Genomic DNA, 17,268 nt, shown 5'->3' on the forward strand with positions numbered 1-17,268 from the left:
GAGAGAGAGAGAGAGAGAGAGAGGAACCATCATTTAACCATCCTACAAGCAGATCAGAGAGTGTATTGTGATTTAGTCACTAATCCCTCCTTGTTCTGGGGCAGGGAATAAATTATTTCTGCTCTTGGTTTATTCTGTGTTAGGCTACCTATTCTGGCTGCTGAGTAAAGGATACTAGTGTCAGGACTCCTTCCTCTGTATGACACCTCCCTATGCTGTGAATTACTGGAAGGAAGGGTGGGCAACACTGCTGCTGTCTTCTGTAGCAATGTCTGGTTTGAGAAGGGTTGAGCACGTGCATAAGAAAGGGATCTTATTTGTGGCTAGAAAGTATCTCTGTCTTCATAGATGTAAAATAGTATGCATATATACACACACACATACATACTGCTGTAAACTCTTTTTTTTTCCAGTTCCTTTATATATGTATATAAGGAGCTGTAAAACTGTATAGCAGTGAAGAATGCATCAGAAGTCAGGCTTAACTTTTAAAATGCAACGTCATAATAGGTGGTTTTACTGTCCTTAAAAACAAAATGTTATGTTCTAAAAAGTAGGCAGTATCTTTTTGCATTTTATTTTGTGATGTTTTTCCGTCTAGTTAATGTGTGTTTCAAAGTATTTAACTGGCCTGATGAGCAGTGCTTATGCAAAAGCTTGTGGGGGAGGCAGGTAGAGGGGCTGTGTGACCAGCAGAGTGAGAATGCTCCCAGTTAAGTGTAGTCCTTAAAAATATACAAATTTCCATTTTGCATTTGTTTGTTTCTTGTTCTAACACCACAAGTTAATTGGCATATTGGCTTTAAAGTGACCCTGCCAAGGCTGATAGAGCTACATTTTAAACTGGCTAGTTCTGATAGGTTCATGGGTATGCACAACACATTGTTCATCCATTCATCTTTGTCAGCAGCCAGGAGTTTGAAATATATGGGAAGAACTTTGCTCTTGGAATTTGGCTATTGCTTCAATGTAGTTTGTGCTCTTAATTGATAAAGGAGAAAATCCTTAAAGTGCTCAAATCAAGCACTAGTGAAAACAACAAGGTTCACTGAACTCGTTCAACTAGGCATATGGTTTTGATAATGATTAATGATATTCTGTTTTAAGAATCTTTCCTGAGAACTGTTCCTTTGAAGACAAGTAGCATGGTTCAAATACAGTGTATCATGACACTAGATTTATTTTTTAGGTGGCACATCCCTTGATTCGTAACCAGCTTGTGAATTACATTTACAATGGGTTCCTGGTGCCAGTAATGGCTCCTGCACTCCATAAGGTTAGTGGTGTATGTGTGTGTGTACATGGATAGCTGAAAAACAACATTAATGATCACTAGACTATTAGTATTAGTCTGTAATTTGGGAAATTTTTCACTGTTCTATTGCTTGGGTTTCTGGCTGACTTTGACCTCACTTTTCCCACCTTTCCATTCCATGTTGTCCAATTCCCTTTGATGACATCTGTTCGTTAAACAGGGTAGTGTCATTTTTTTAGTGATGGAAGATCATCTTTTGGAAGAGAGGCATATTTTTTCTTATTCTCCTTAGACCTAAAGGCAACATGTCATTTTGGGGCCCACTGTCCTCTACCTACTCCCAAATTGACTCCCAAGTTGCATCTTCTACACAACTGTGAAGCATGTTGATCTTATGCTGCTGTGTCAGTACAGGAATAAACATGTTTTAAAAGGCAGGAATTAGGACTTGTTTGGGTTGATATAACTCTTTAATATTACATTCATATTAGTCCTATGAATACCAGCAGGTTGGAAATAGTAAAAGAGGAGGTATGTTCCCATTGCTTGAAGACATTGTAGTGGGAAGCCTAGTGACTTAGCAGCAGTGGAAAAACTCACATACAGAGAGGCATTGCACTCGGCAGCTGTGACTCAGCTTAGTTATGTTCTCTGTCTGGTGCCTAGCTGAGGTGTTACAAACCTTTACTTTCTGTCTGCTTGTTGCCATGAGCCCCAGTGCAGGTATTTGTTAGGGAGCTGAACAGAGAGCTTCTAACCTGCCTTCAGTTTTCTAAAGAAACTCAAAAGTTGCTCTGTGGCTTCTGGGTGTAGCAGCCAGGTAGGGAATGGAAGCAGTGACTTCCCTGTTATGGGTTACTGCATATGAAATCTGATTTCTTATGTGTACCATCCTGCCTGCACATGTCAGATGCTCTCTCTTGGTTTTTTAAGATACTTTTTGAATGAATGAGCTACACCAAAATATCAGTAAAGTATTTGAGGTGTTGAATTAGCAAACTGGGCATGATCTTGACCTTGTATCTAGCAGTGCTTATACCAAATGTACCAATAGTCCATTCATATGTGCTATTATGGCTATTGTTCTATTGGCATGCACAGTGTTTCCAGGCTTGCTTTTTTTCTAGTGAAGAAAACAGCTTCCCCACTTAAAATATAGACCTGAATTTTGGAAAGCTGATTGTTTTTGGGGGAAAGTACATGTTGTACACAAGAAAATATGGTATTTCCTCCTTCAAGTTTCTTGGTGCATTCTGTTGTTTGCCTGTCTCTTTAGGGAAGGGGGTTCCCCACATTTCATCCTGAAAAGCCATTTCAAAGGGGCAGTCCTGGATGGCAGACTGCATCAAAGGGGCATCTGGCCGTTGCTTTAGGGTATGTCCATCCAGCAAAATGAAATTGTGGTTGCAGTGAACAACATGCTTGCTTGAATCAAGTAGGGTTAGTAACAATAGCAGTGAAGTTACAACAGCAAAATCTTGTGTATGCTGGCAGAATGCATGCTCTCTAGGGCAGGGGCAGGCAATTATTTTGGGTGGAGGGCCGCTTACTGAATTTTGGCAAGCCATCAAGGGCTGTGTGAGAGGCAGCCAGGGGCAGATAAATATTATTTGTCTAATTTTTTTTTTTTAGGGGCCCTGTGGGCCTGTACCACTGTATCCTTACTGCTGCTGTTACCCATGCTAGATGAAGCTGGCATGGGTCTACTGGCATGTGCTACAATCAAACTTTTACTTTCTTGTGTAACCAAATTTGAGACTAAGCTAATTAACTCTGGTGTCTGTGTTTTGTCCAACATTAAGCAGCTAGTAGTAGTACCTCATTTGTCTTTATTTGCATTCTTCGTTTTAAGTGGCTGTAAGTAAATAACACTAACCATAAGCTCTGGGTCTCTTTGGCTTCAGCTAAAAATACAGTCTGTAACTTCTAAAAACCACTGAAAATTCGCAAGAAGTTATCTTCTCTAGCACTGCTTCCTTTCCTCATTTCCCCCCCCCCCCACAGCTCTGCATGAACATATTCCAAAGGACAGCTGCCTCAGCTTTCATATTCCTGATCAAAACTCTACCAATGCTTTGAACAACAACAAAAAAGATGCATTTTTAAGACACTGTGGCTGACTTAACCTATTTCAATAGAGGAGTATGTTTCAAAGTCAAGGAACCTTCACTGGGAATGCCTTGCCAAGAGTTCCATTTTCTGTATACCAAGGGATCTCTAACTGATCTCATTAAGCACTGATGATCCCAACTGAGGCTAAATGTTACTTGCGGGTAGAGAGATAGTCTTAGGTGTCATCTGAAGGTCTAAAGGAGTTAAGTAAAGGTTGCTGTTTGGGTGGGTAAAGTAGCTAAAAAAATAAAACCCAAGAAGAGCCTAGTCCAAACATTGGTCAGTTAGTTGAACTTGATCCACACTTCCAAATTTGTCAGAATTTTAGGACATTTCTGTCTCTTTACTTAATTTAGTTCAGCTTTGAGTCTTGTCTACAGGTAACCTGTTAAACCTGTCTTTTTTATGTTCCACTTACATAATATGTAGTATGATTATAGTCCTACCTCTTTTGGACTCCACCAGTTGTTTTTTCAGATTATATCAGCAATTCAGAGCATTGCCCAGCTTTGATATGTGCAGTGCAGTGCAAAGAGATGTGAAATTCATCTTTTCAGTGTGCATATGGACAACCTTGTGGGGAAGCAGTCAGGAAGGCCAACCGTACCTTGTCGTGCATCCACAGATGCATCTCAAGCAGGTCCAAGGAGGTGATCCTCCCCCTCTATGCGACACTGGTCAGGCTGCAGTTGGAGTACTGTGTCCAGTTCTGGGCACTGCACTTCAGGAGGGATGTGGACAACATGGAGAGGGTCCAGAGGAGGGCCACCCACATGATCAGGGGCAGCAGGGCAGGCCCTACAAAGAGAGGCTAAGTGACCTGAACCTGTTCAGCCTCCACAAGAGAAGGCTGATGGGGGGATCTAGTGGCCATTTACAAACTAGTCAGAGGGGACCAGCAGGCATTGGGGGAGTCCCTGTTCCCCCGAGCACTACCAGAAGTGACAAGAAATAATGGTTACAAGCTGGGAGAGGGTAGATTTAGGCTAGATATCAGGAGGCGCTACTTCACTGTCAGGGTGGCTAGGATCTGGAACCAGCTTCCAAGAGAAGTGGTGCTGGCTCCTACCCTGGGGGTCTTTAAGAAGAGGCTGGATGAACACCTCACCGGGGTTGTTTGATCCCAGTACTCTTTTTCCTGCCATGGCAGGGAGTTGGATTTGATGATCTGCTCAGGTCCCTTCCGACCCTACCAACTATGAAACTATGAATTTCTTGAGGGAGAAAAGAAAATCAGATCAATCAATAATTTCCTAATTATGAAAAGCACTTATTGTTTATGGACAAGTTTATCACCAGAAGCTGTGGAAGAACTTAATCAATGCATGTGTGAAATTCGTGGACCATAAGGATCATGGCTGCCATGAGTTTTAGGGCTTGGGGTGTGTGAAACTTCCAGACCCAGGGGATCGCAGCTGTTACAATCCCTAGGACTCGGTGGTTTTTCACTGGGCAGGGTGCACTCCTGTGGCAGGGAGCCCTGTTAGGTCTTATTCTTTATGGAAAACTGCTGACGGGGCTCCCAGCCACAGGGGCGATCCTGCTACACATGCAAATTAAAGCTCAATAGCAACCAGTTCTAAAGTTAGTACACATTTTTGAGGTCTGATTTTTATAGCTGGTTGGAATTTTTACTGTGTGGTAGCTACTTTGCATGCGTAGCTGGTATCTAAGTAATTGTGCAATTAACCAGTTAATTATGCAATACCTGTAATGTATAGAGCAGTGGTTCCCAACCCTTTTTAGACCGTGGACTGGTACACCGCAGACCAGAAGTGACCAGCATGCTGCAGACGTGCAGCCAACCATTTTTTTTATACTCAGTATGCTGGTCACTTCTGGACTTCTGGTTCGGCAGCCAACCCTCCTTCAGACCGACAACCAACCCTATGTGGCCTGGTACCAGGCCATGGCCTGGGGGTTGGGAACCTCTGGTATAGAGGAGGCCTTAGTGATCTGTGGAAAACAACTTGAACTGACTGACCTGGCAGAATGCACAGGTTTTTCTTGTTGGTTTCATCAGAAATCTTGTGTGTCATGGGAACTTCACTGCCTAAAATCTTCAGTATTTTCTGAACTTGAAACTGGCTACCTGTATAGTAGTTCTGTTAAGGTTCATCTGGCAGCACATTGTTCACTAGTTCAGGGATTATCCATATTTTATCATTCAAGTTCAAGTATGTTTTCTCATAACATTCTTAAAGGACTTGGTTAAGGTGTTTCTGGTTGTTGTGGGGGGGAATCCTTTTGTACAACTCGTACCCAATAGGCCGTCTGTTTGAGCCAACAGCATGCTGTTCTCTGTTTTTTAAATAAAAGACACCATCCTTTGTGGTTCCTAACTCAGAGGGGCATGAGGGTCCAAGCACTGATGGGCTGACTTTCCTGATGCCTTCTGTCTGCGTAAGATAACTTGAAGAACATATCCCAAGTTCTTATCAAAGGAAGTCAGATACTTCCATTTGAATAAGCAAATTTACTTATTTTTCCTCTGTAACTCTTACGTATCCAAGGCAAAAGAGGTAAAACTCAGACAGAAGATGGGCCAAGACACTCTATCTGCAAAGAGCAAAACCATTTATGTTTTCATCCAGCCTCTGTCTCCACATAAGAGAGGTTTTCAGTCCCTGGAAACAGGATTTCGATTGCGTACAAACCTGTAATGAACTGGCTTAAAAACATCCCTCACCCACACACACAGACACAACTATTTTATTTCTCTTGTCTCTTGCTCAGGCAGCTTCAGTAGCACTGTTGAAAAGTATGCCTGTTTCAGGCAGTTATTTGGTGGAATCTGTTTGCTTACGGGACATTAAGTGATTATTGAAGTCTCCAGATAAGTGGCTGATGGTTGGCAGATTCTCCCCTTCTGGCCTTGTTTTAGGGCTTGAGGGGAAGCATGAAGACATTGCTGGTTAAAACAGGCAGAGCCCAGGTGGAGGGACCATATAAAACCTACTTCAAGAACACACATATGAACCACATATCTCAAACTAACTGTTGTACAGATTTAAAATACTTCTATGACTGTTTTTATATATTTAAGATCAAGCTTAATTTTAAAATTATTTTATAAATTACAGTTGATTGGTATTCTAATTGTTTGTTGGTACTGTAATTACTATAGTAATGAAAACTGAAGGTAAAATAAAATTAAAGTTTGAAATGAAATGTAGTTCCTGAATGAAAAATCAAAACAAATCAATTCCATTAAGGTTGATACAGAGTTTTAAACAGAACTCCATCAAAATTACTATGGAATGTTTACATGTCAATTAAATCAGTGTTTCCTGACAGAATTGTTGTATAAGTGAATTTTCAACCAGCTTTTTAGTTGCCAGTTCCTGCCATCTTTTCACCATGGTGAATGGTGTTGTCTTCATGAAGCAGAGGAGAATGTAATTAGCTATGAATTTCCAGTGCAGTGTAGCTAGTGGAAATGTTAAGTGTACTTGACTCTTCTTTCCTTCAGAGGTCAACTGCTTCTCTCACTGGCTCTTGTTCTCTTGTTACTGTGTTGAACTTCCCACTTTTAAGAACTCTTCAAACAGGCTTTCTTACTTTAGAACAGTAGCTTATGGTCCCCCAAATTTCCTTAAAACTGTGTGTTTCCTGCATTTTAACTGACTGAGATCAGCATTAAACACAAGCTGTTTTGGGTAGATGCTTGCTGAAGCCAAATGCTCTGCTTAAATGCTGCAGCTTTTATTATACCAATAGGGGGCTGCATTACAGAGTTCTGTTTTCTGAATCCATCTGCTTTTAGCAGAAGATTATGTACAGTGATCTGGGCTAACCTTCTGAGATGTTGAAGAAAACTTTCTTTTGTAGACAATCATGCAGCCTTGGACAATGATGTAGTATGCAAACCTTTAGACCAGTGGTGTTCAGTCTATGGTCTGAGGGCTGGATCTGGCCCAACCCCAAAGTAACTGGATCCAGCATGGGGGATCAGTAGCAAGCAGCTCCACTTTCTGCATTTCCTCCCTGGCCTTGCACCGTGTCACCTAATTTCCCTCTGCAGCCTTCTGTCTCCAGTCCTGTATAGCAGATGCTGTTTACTCTCTGTTTCTTTTTCTCTCCCTTGTCCCTTAGACAAGTGTTGATTATCAGAAGTAGCCTTTTTCCCTCCCTACTCATGTCCTCTCTCCCTTCCCTCCCCTTGACATTAGCAGCCACCTCCCTTCCCTACCCTCCCTGCTACTGTAGGGAAGTGGTGGTCAATGGTGTGGCCAGGTTGAAAGCACTCAGTCCACCTCTAAACAGGGGTTTTCAACCTTTTTAGACTTGAGGCACTCCTTGGAAAAAGCCAGCTCTTAGGCTTCACTCGTTTTTTGACTACAGAAAAATAACAGAGCAATTCTTCCATTGCAAAGAACTCAAAGATTGCAACAGGTCAGAAATGTTTTTGACACTATGAATTCTTATTTGAAATCTTAAGGTTTGTTTTGTGAATCCTGTTTATTTTGTGAATGATGTGAACCAGGGGCCACAACACCCTGCTTGAAAATCGCTCCTCTAAAAGGCTTAGCACCAGTACTTTAGAATGACTTTAATCTTCTGTCCGTACACTGTTGAAAGCCACACGTTTTCCCAAGTTGCCATAGCCTGCTCCCTTTCCCTATCCAATACTAGAACCAATGATAACTCTCATAGAGAGTTAACAGCATGCTGCCAGATTTTGGTGAACTGCATTCATTTTTTGCTGAACCCTGCAAAATACAGGCAGTCCATGGACTAACAAAACATTTGTCTGATGCTTGTTGAAGAAACTGAGTGCTGAAATCAAAAAGGAAAAAATTAATCTGCTTTATTGTCAGAAGTGGCCAACAAATAAAAGCATTTGCAAGAAATGGGAGAAGCTTACTGAATATACTGAGCCTGTCACCAAGGGCTAAACTTCTTTCAGCTATGCTGTTATAAATCCAGCATAATTTTATTGGTAAGTGGAATATGTTCCAAGTTTACTCCATTTTAAATGGGAGCACAATTAGGTACAACACTCTTTTCCCCTGAAATTCCTGAGATAAATTTTAAAATGGTAGTACTAAGGTAACTGTTGGCACAGGTCATAAATCTGTTAACTTGCTCTTGCGTTGGATATCACTGCCTCGATGTAATTTGAAGAAATCATATCTCCCAAATGACTTAATACTGCTTGCAGATCTGATTGTGGGATCTGTCAAAGATACTTGATGCTTTTATAAGACCTGTTAATATGCCCCTGAAATCAGATAAATTAGGTGTGCTTTGGAAAATAAGTCACTTCAGTTTGTGTTAGGTACTTCTAAGTGTGTGAGCTTCAAGCCTTGTTTTTAATGAATTTATAGATTCATCAACTTCTTTGTTCTTCCAATACAATAAGTTATCTTGATACCCCAGCCTCTTTTGAATTTTCTTGTTAGAGATTAACTACTTCATGCACTATGTCTCTAAGCAAACTTAATGGAAAAGGATGGATTGCACCATCTAGTGGATCTGATGAAAGGCTTTGACATGTGAGACGCCGGCATCTTTGTAGTAGGATTAAATGAGTAAATACAAATACACGAGCTGTTTTTTCTTTCTCTTGCCAAAAACTCTCTCAAACTAAACCATTGGCTATTATTTTTAAGCACTGATTTCTAGGACAGTTGGCTCCTGGCTGACACAGATAAGAAAGATTTTTCACTACTCTGAAGCGACTCTTTCATATCTAGAAACCATTTATATTTGCCACATAGAAATTTAATGCTGAGTTTTTAATAATGCCTTTTCACAGTTATCTCACATGCTCACCTGATTTTTGGTTTTTGTTTCTTAAAAGAAAAAATAAGAAAAACTCCAAACCTGAGCCAGTGCTTTTCTTAAATCAGAAAATGGCTTCTTCTCCTGTTTATGAGTGTTATTAGCAGTTACCTAATTTCCAATGATAATTGATGTTTTGGGTTCCTTAAGTCTATTTGCAGTCCAAAAGCTTAAATATCCAGATAAGCACCTCATCTATTCAACAATTGTAACGCAAGGCAAGAAAACTCATCTTCCCCTTTTCCTTCCCAGAAAACAATGAGAAATCAGCCTGGTACAAATGCCTAAGGAGCTGGATAGGTATATGAAGAGTTAAAATGGAAGAGATTGAACAGCTATTTTTATTGTGGATTAATTTTTTCAGTCTAATCTATGCACTTATATTTTGTTTTGTAGATTTTAACTACCGCATTCCCCAAAGCCATAGGATAACTGGTTTCCATTAAATTCACTAAACCTTGGACAATCACTGTTAATTCCAAACGTAGAAGTGCGGGAGACACTGAAATTCAAATTCTATGCATTCCCAAGCCTTCTGAATATTGGGGACTACACTCCAGATTTGTGCCTAAAGTTTAAACTGGTCCCTATGGTTTTAGTATCATTGTTCCATCTAGTTCAATATTCTGTTACAGAAAGATGCAAGAGGCTCTATGATGGCCAATAATGGAAGAAAATCTTGTGGTAAAACTTTCTTAACATCAGGGAGTTGGTCCTGAAGCATGTCAATTTCTACTCCTCATGTTCTTTATTGCTTTGTAACTAGATGGTCTCATGAAATACAGCAAACACTGTAGTTCTCCCAAATCCTCACTCCCCACATACTCCATTGTTCTACACAGTTTTGCTCCACTACCAAGTATTCCAGAGGGCTGCAGAATGGGCATATCAGCCTCAGTAGCAGGCTTGTATTCTACTGTGGGGCCCGGGGCCATAAGGAACATAAATGGACCAGCTCCTTTGGCCTACAGAAAGAGCCATCCTTTTCTCTGACAAGTTCCAGAACAGAGGGACAGTGTTAGGATCTGTTATTTCAGGGCTGTTCAGATGTGGTTCACAGGCCACATGAGGCCCCCCTCAAAAGCAGGAACTGGGCTACCTATGCTGGAAGTAGGTTGTTGGAAGGAAGGGGCGCAATGTATGTTGCGGGGAGAGCTGGGCTGCCTCTGCTGTAGGAGGGTGGGGGCGAGTTGCCCATGTAGCACACATGGCCAGGAGAAGAGAAGAGGAATCAGTCTTCTTGCATGGCATGTGTGTCTGGGAGGTGGGTGGGAGCTGAGCTGTCTGCGCAGCTAGGAGAGGTGTGAGCTGGGTTGGGGGAGGGCATGTTAAGCTCACAGATGTTAGGGGCTGAAAGAGACCTTACAAAATCATCAGGTCCAGCCCCCCTGCACCCTGGCAGGAAAAAGGAAGCATATCTTTTCCTGCCATGACTTGAACCGAGGTTTGCTGCAGCCACAACGCAGCGTGCTAACCACTATATGATCACAGCAAACCACACTGGAGCTAAAGTTACTTCTATAACAAAAGATACTTGATTTGGGTGGGGGTACCTGTGTGGAGAGTAGTCCCATATTTTGGCCCCCGGAACTGCGGACCATATGGTGTGTGGTCCCCAGCTGCCCATAAGTTGGACAGCCATATCTTATCTTAAGTTTGGGGAGGGAAGGGGGTTAAATTGTGTGAGGGGGCAGGGGCAGATAGGGGCATCCATAACTGGTCTGAACAAGCCCCTGGGTTTATGGTTGCTTGTCTAAACCAAACTCTGGATGCTTTGACATTTACTTGTCATTATGAGATTATTTTTCTTCTGGACCTGTGTTAATGTGTTCCTTTAAGCAACACTTTTTTATTGGATAATTCCAATAATGGGGCTAGAGTTTATGGGGTTTTACAAATTACCTTTATTTCCTCTTGGAAAGGGCAGGAATGATTTACATTGAAAGAGGAGATTATTGTAATGTATGATGAGAGTTGTATAAACAACTTATGAGGGATTGGCCAGCATTTAAATGAGCTAATTCATATCCCTTCACTGGTTCCTCAGGTTCTGGACCCCATGTTGTTCGTTGAAAGACATGATCAATACTTATGTCAGCTTTTCTTTCAAAAGCTAACAATGTTCTTTTAGGGGAACCAATATTGTGAGGCTAGTAGTGTACACTAGGCAAGCCATAGATTTGCTTCTTTTATTTACCTGAAGAGGACTCTGGTAGGGAACACTGGAATTTGGGAGTAATTTTTACACTGCATCATTTTTAATGTTGTATAGTTCATTATCTAAATACAGTAAATTACATGTAATCAAATGAAATAAAAATTGATTGCTAGGACTTCACCACAGTTAGCCAGTGCGCTGTATAAAGCACATCCAATAAACCGGCAATTACTTAGAAGTGTTAACTAATAATTTGGGTAGGCAGCAGTCTCATTTAACTGTCATCCACAAAAGCTATCAGTGTTATAAATTGGCATTGCAGCTGATCCATTTGTTTTCCAACTGAATGACTCATACAAAGAGAGTCCAGTCATTCCTTCGTAGTCCAGCTGAAGCAGATAGGGGAGGGGGTTTGAAGCTTCCCTGGTCCTGGGACTGTGGAGGAAGCAGGCAAGGATGGAGGAAGGGGACGTGCCTCTGAGCACGAGGTGAAGAGGAGGTTCTTCCCTGCTTTGGAGACTTTTTAAAAGTCCCCAGAGGCTCCAGTGATACAACACAGGTGTCTGTTTCTGTACTTCCCTGTGCCAAATCCTGATCCGCTTCTGAACTCAGGTATGGTAATATTAACTCAGGTGTAGAAATGACTGACACTGAAGTATTGGAGGCACTGTCAAGATGCTAACAAAGTCTAGGTGTTGTTTTATGAATCATACAACATTCTTTGACTTTTTTTGGCCTGGTTTGTTGTGTTTTTTAAAGTTTATGTAAACTATTGGAATATGCATTCATTTTCTAAAGTAGTGTTTGTACTTTGATCTTTAAATAATACAGTGCTAGCCCTCTAGCAGATTAGTAAAGCTTCAAGTTTCTCTCTTTAGCTGGAGAAAAATGTGTTTTATATATGATGATCAGGGATCCTGGTTTTCCATTTCCCATGGAAAAATGGAGAAAACCACGGGCTTCCCTGTTTTTATTGGAGAAAATGCAGATTTCCCGTTTTAGGGGAGAAATCCATGGATTCTCTGCTTTTACAAAGAGCTCTTGCAGGCTGGAGCAAGCCTGCAAGAGCTGACTGCAAAAAGGGTGGGAAATCCCCAGCCCTACCGGAGGGGGAGGGAAGGGGGGACGGGCAGGGCCTGAGCCACTGACTCAGCCAAGGCTGGGTTCAGGCTCAGACTTGCTCTTCGCCCCTGGATCCTAGAGGTAAGTGGGGCTGTGGGGCAGGGCTGGGGAAGGTAGCTGAGGGAGTGGGGGGTGCTGCTGACCCCAGGTGGCACACTGCAGCCAGGTGCAGGGCCAGGGGCTGAGGGTAGGGGTGCCCCTTTGCGGGTAAGCAGTGTGGGGTGCTCATGACGCCTGGCCGGCTCTCCAGGGAAGGGGGAGGGAGAGGCTGGCATGTGGCTGGCTGCACAGCTCCGTGGCTGGCTCTGCAGCAGCAACGAGGGATTTTGGGGGGCACGGAGGGCTTGCATGTGGTGGCCACTGCTGCTAATCAAAGAATTTGCAATTTTTAATTGGAGAAAACCAGGATCCCTGATGATGATGCACCACACCATCTACAACCCCCTTTTTAAAATCATAGGTTTGCCCAGGGTCCAGCTGATTCCCCTTGTTGGGGATTCATTGCAGTTACCTACTGGGTTTGATAAAACTCTCATTTTGGAAACTAAGGATTGTCCCTACCCAGTAATTCCAGAAATGGGAACTTTATGGATCCAAAACTATATTATCAGTCAGCAGGTCCATAGGTATTTTTGATAAACTTGAGGGGCTGAGTTATGCCACAGACATTAGCTCAAATATTCTATGAAAGTACTAACTCAAAAGTAATTTAAAAATGCAAAGCTAGCAAGAAGTTGAAACTAAAATAATAAGGAAACCACTGATTGTATATTCTCTAAAACATGCACATAGAGTGACACTTAACTTTCATGTTTGTATTTTGGTAGTGAGTGGTTCAGCATTTTTGACACACTCAATCTGATTGGAATCACAATTTTGAGATTTTCCTATGAAAATTTGCCTGGCCGAGAACAGTCTAACAAATGCAGTCTAGATGAATCTTAAAGCATAGTTTTATTTTGATTATGATTTTTTGCAAAAATTGAACATAACTTAAATTTTGCCAGCCCCATGAAAGTGAAGAGGAGATAGGGTGATGCTTAAATCTAATATGAATTCTCATGGATTCATACTAGAAGTGATTTATATGAGAAGTAAAGCAAGAGCCTTAATTAATTTAATGCTGTTACTTTATTACCCTTTGGTTATGACTTAATGCAGTTTTAGAAATAATCCTTTTTTTCAGTGCTCTATATCAGTAATATGGCATTTAACAAATAAGCACCTCACTTTTTTGTCTAGATTAGATAATTTATGAGAGAGAAATATCCAGAAACAGCAGGTGCAATATTCCTCAGTAATGCACATCATACCAGTAAATGTCTGGGCTTTATAATACCAGATGTTCCTTGCTGCATTTTCAAGACTAACATTTTAGAGGCAAACTGAAAAATAAGATCTATTGGGTTGATTATTGCAAGTTCCAGTAAGCAAATAGGACAAATTATGTTTGCAGTTAATCAGTCTATAGCTGGTGTTTCTTTGCTCTAGCTTAATAGAGTTTTGCTTTTTTAAAATCAGGAGTAAATGTGTATGGGGAAAATAAGACCTAACTAGCACATTATCTATAGTAGGACAGTGAAACTTCGGGACTCTTTATTACAGTGTATGTCCATTCTGTTTGTATAGTGGTAGAAAACTTTTCTGACATTTAATACAGAATTTTTCAGTGTTATAGTAGAAGTCTACCCAGTGAACTCCTCTTGATAACTTTAGATTATAGATGTTTAATTTCTTTGAAAACAAGATGATTTGCAAGAGAGTATGCACTGCAGTAGATCTGAATTATCTCTTGCTTCCTCTGGGACACTATGTACATCTTTTTTCTGTAAGGCCTTATAGTACAACATAAATTCAGCGTTCATAGAATTCTCATATCAAAAGTAGCTACTTTCAGTGATTTAAGGATCTACACCTTTTTGTTTTTTCTATGTATTAAAGAATTGTACTATAAAATGTTCATAGCTTTAAAATTTGTTGTTGGCATACATTAGCTACTTGGCATTTATCACTATGTAGTGCACAATGCCATACCCACTTGCTAATGGTTTATCTATGGTTATTTACTTTCTTGGATTATTTCATTTCAGTCTAAATACTAGAAAACTATAGAAGTTGGTCAGTGTAAAGTGCTGGTAACAGCCAGTCAAATATCCAAAATACGACTTAGACAACATTTGTTACTTAAGTCGGTGTACATCACCTTGATGCATTGCAGAGTAAAGCAGTCATTCCAATACAGAATCGTTACTACTAGATAAATGAGGTAATTCTTTAGCATCTACTTTGTAATTATACAAGAGCTCAACTAGGGGAGTATGTTTTATAAATGCCACATGTAATCCAGGGCTATCCAATATAACATGAAATCACCTTAAGCACATATATTTAAATCCCTACACTACACCCTCAACCGTGCAAAAATTCAACTTTTATTTTGGAGATGTCAACCTTTATGCAACTAAAAAGCAGTTTGCACAAGGAAGAATGATATTGAAGGGTATAAACCAGCTGCCATTGCAAAAATGAGTTCTCTTTTATGTGTTAGAAAAGGCCATCTGTATCCCAGTACTGCACAATCTAATGTAGTCGATCTATACCTATACACGTAAGGTATCTTTCAGTTCACATTCAGGTGCCCATAAACATGTTGATAGCTTCTTTCTAGGGGACGCTACGAATCCTTTCTAAGAAGCCTAATGTGAAACAAGGAGGAATCATCAAAACCATATTACATTGATATGGCAAAAAGTTGTAAATAAGACTGTAATATTATAAGAAACCCAAGGGAGGCTTGTCAGTAATAATGAATCAGTGCAATTGGTCTTACACAATGAGAGTGCATCAAACTGCCATTGCAATGACATTAATTTCTGACTCCTGAGTATAACCTGGCAGACGGACGTGTGAAATCTGGTTTACTTACCTAATGACACTCCAACATCTGATCAATCATTGCAGAAAACAGGGAAAGATTCAATAAGAAATATAACGTACTTAGAGAAGAGTGCTAGATTTCACCAGTGGCTTTCTCACTGTCTATTTTGTATAATCTCTAAACTGATTTCTTTCTGTGATCGTGAAGATGCCCAGTCAGTCTGACTTGTAGCAGAATGCCTCTTCAAAAGACTCTGCATTAAACATTTGCTTTATATCTGGTGGGTTTCTGATGGTAGCCAGGTAGGAGGGCTTCAGTTTTACCCCTCTTGGACTGTATACTGCTCTCAGGCTGCTGCTTGGCAGGCCCAGTGTAACCAGTTGGGCAGCCTCCTAGGGCAACAGATTGAAGGGGGCATCAAAAATAGTGTGCTCATACTTTGCACATGCTCATTTGAAGCTGCCTTGGAAGTGCAGGCATGTGCAGAAGGAAGTAGAGCAGCTCTGGTGCTACCAAGCCACCACTCCAAGGCTCATGCCCTTGCCATGTCACAGATGCATTAGAAGTAAGGGCAGCAAAAGGTTGTTTGTGTAGAGTGACAAAAATCCCTGCCCTAATATACTGCCTTTTTCCATCCATTTGGAAATTGAGATAATATATTATAGAATGGTTCCAATATTTTGGAGCCCTGTGCAGTGTCTGTGACCAAGGTTAATCTTGGGTGTAACAGAAGTGAGTTTTTTATTGTTCTTTTGGTGTTTGCTTGAATACTAATTTCAATTTGTTAAAAAGGATTTATATGCTTCCTTCAAATCCCAGTCTCTGAGGCACTTAATTGAAGTCAAGGCAAACAACAGGTAGTTTGTATTACAGTCTAATTATTTTCCTTGTTTTTGAGATGTCTTAGAAAAAGTTGCTTCAGTATCAGGCATGACAGGTTCATTCCCCAAGGTTTACAGAGTAAACATGATTCATCTAGAACAGAGACACCACTGTCACTAATGGTAGGAAAGGAAAGAAAACCAAAAAAAAAAATAAAAAATTAACCCCCCCCCCCCAAAAAACAACAACAACAAAAACCACACAAAAAAAACAAACCCTGAGATGAAAAGGAGCTATAGAGAGTTCTAAGAAATATGACCTGAAAAAAATCCATTTTCACTATGATGGATTCCCTTCATAAGCCACCTCAGATTACACACATGGCATGCAGTTCAGGGTTTTTGGGCGGTTGTTTTGTTTTGTTTTCCCTCTGCCAAGTAGCAGCAATCTTCTTCTTCTTTTGTTGTGGGATTGGATGAACTCCTTCACAGGAGTTCATACAAATACATAATTAAAGTGCAAATCAATCAATCCCTCAAAATGTAGGAAATTAAAATGATTTGTGCAACATTTATTTGTCCCCTTGTTACAAGCACACTATTACACAGTCACATCTTTTCTTTTCTTTTTTCCTGTTCCTAGGTTAGACAGGGCTCTGTGGAAGAATCAGGATTGTGTAGTGAAAGAGACAGTTTGTAAAATCCCTGCCTTATTTGTTGTTGAAGTTGGAAGATGTGGGGTGAATGAGGAAGGTGACTGCAGGGGAGGAGAGGAGGTTCTCATGGTTGTGACAGTTCAGTGTTGCCCTCAAGGTGCTGATTCTGCAGTGGTTTTTCTGTTTGGTGCTAAGTCCATCATTTGACGTAGACTTTTCACAGGTGACAGCTAATCAGGTACTCAGAAAATGAGAATGTCCAATTTATTAGAGGTGCAATACATCAGTCCCATATTGGATCGGCACCGATATAAGGAAAATTGACAATATTGGCAATCGGCTTTCTTTGGCTGATGTGGCCAATAATGTGGCTGATAAATGCCCCATGCATGCACACAGCCGCAGCTGTTTTGGGGGGGGGGGGATGTGCAGATTGAGGCCCCTGCAGTGAGAGGGAGTGGGGCTGGGGCAGGAACTGC

At 40.9% G+C, this 17,268-nt stretch overlaps 1 protein-coding gene across 1 annotated transcript in view; it reads left to right on the plus strand.

Moving 5' to 3' along the window:
- The window catches only part of FAM160A1 (family with sequence similarity 160 member A1), a 183,092-nt gene that overhangs the window by 104,776 nt on the left and 61,048 nt on the right, over nt 1-17,268 (plus strand). Inside the window, exon 5 of the mRNA XM_019522207.1 lies at nt 1,190-1,276. Coding sequence (XP_019377752.1) covers nt 1,190-1,276 — 87 coding nt within the window. The remainder of the gene's footprint in view (nt 1-1,189; nt 1,277-17,268) is intronic.

The sequence above is a fragment of the Gavialis gangeticus genome, unplaced genomic scaffold, assembly GCF_001723915.1.
Source record: "Gavialis gangeticus isolate Ggan-Ray unplaced genomic scaffold, GavGan_comp1, whole genome shotgun sequence".
Taxonomy (NCBI): Eukaryota; Metazoa; Chordata; order Crocodylia; family Gavialidae; genus Gavialis; species Gavialis gangeticus.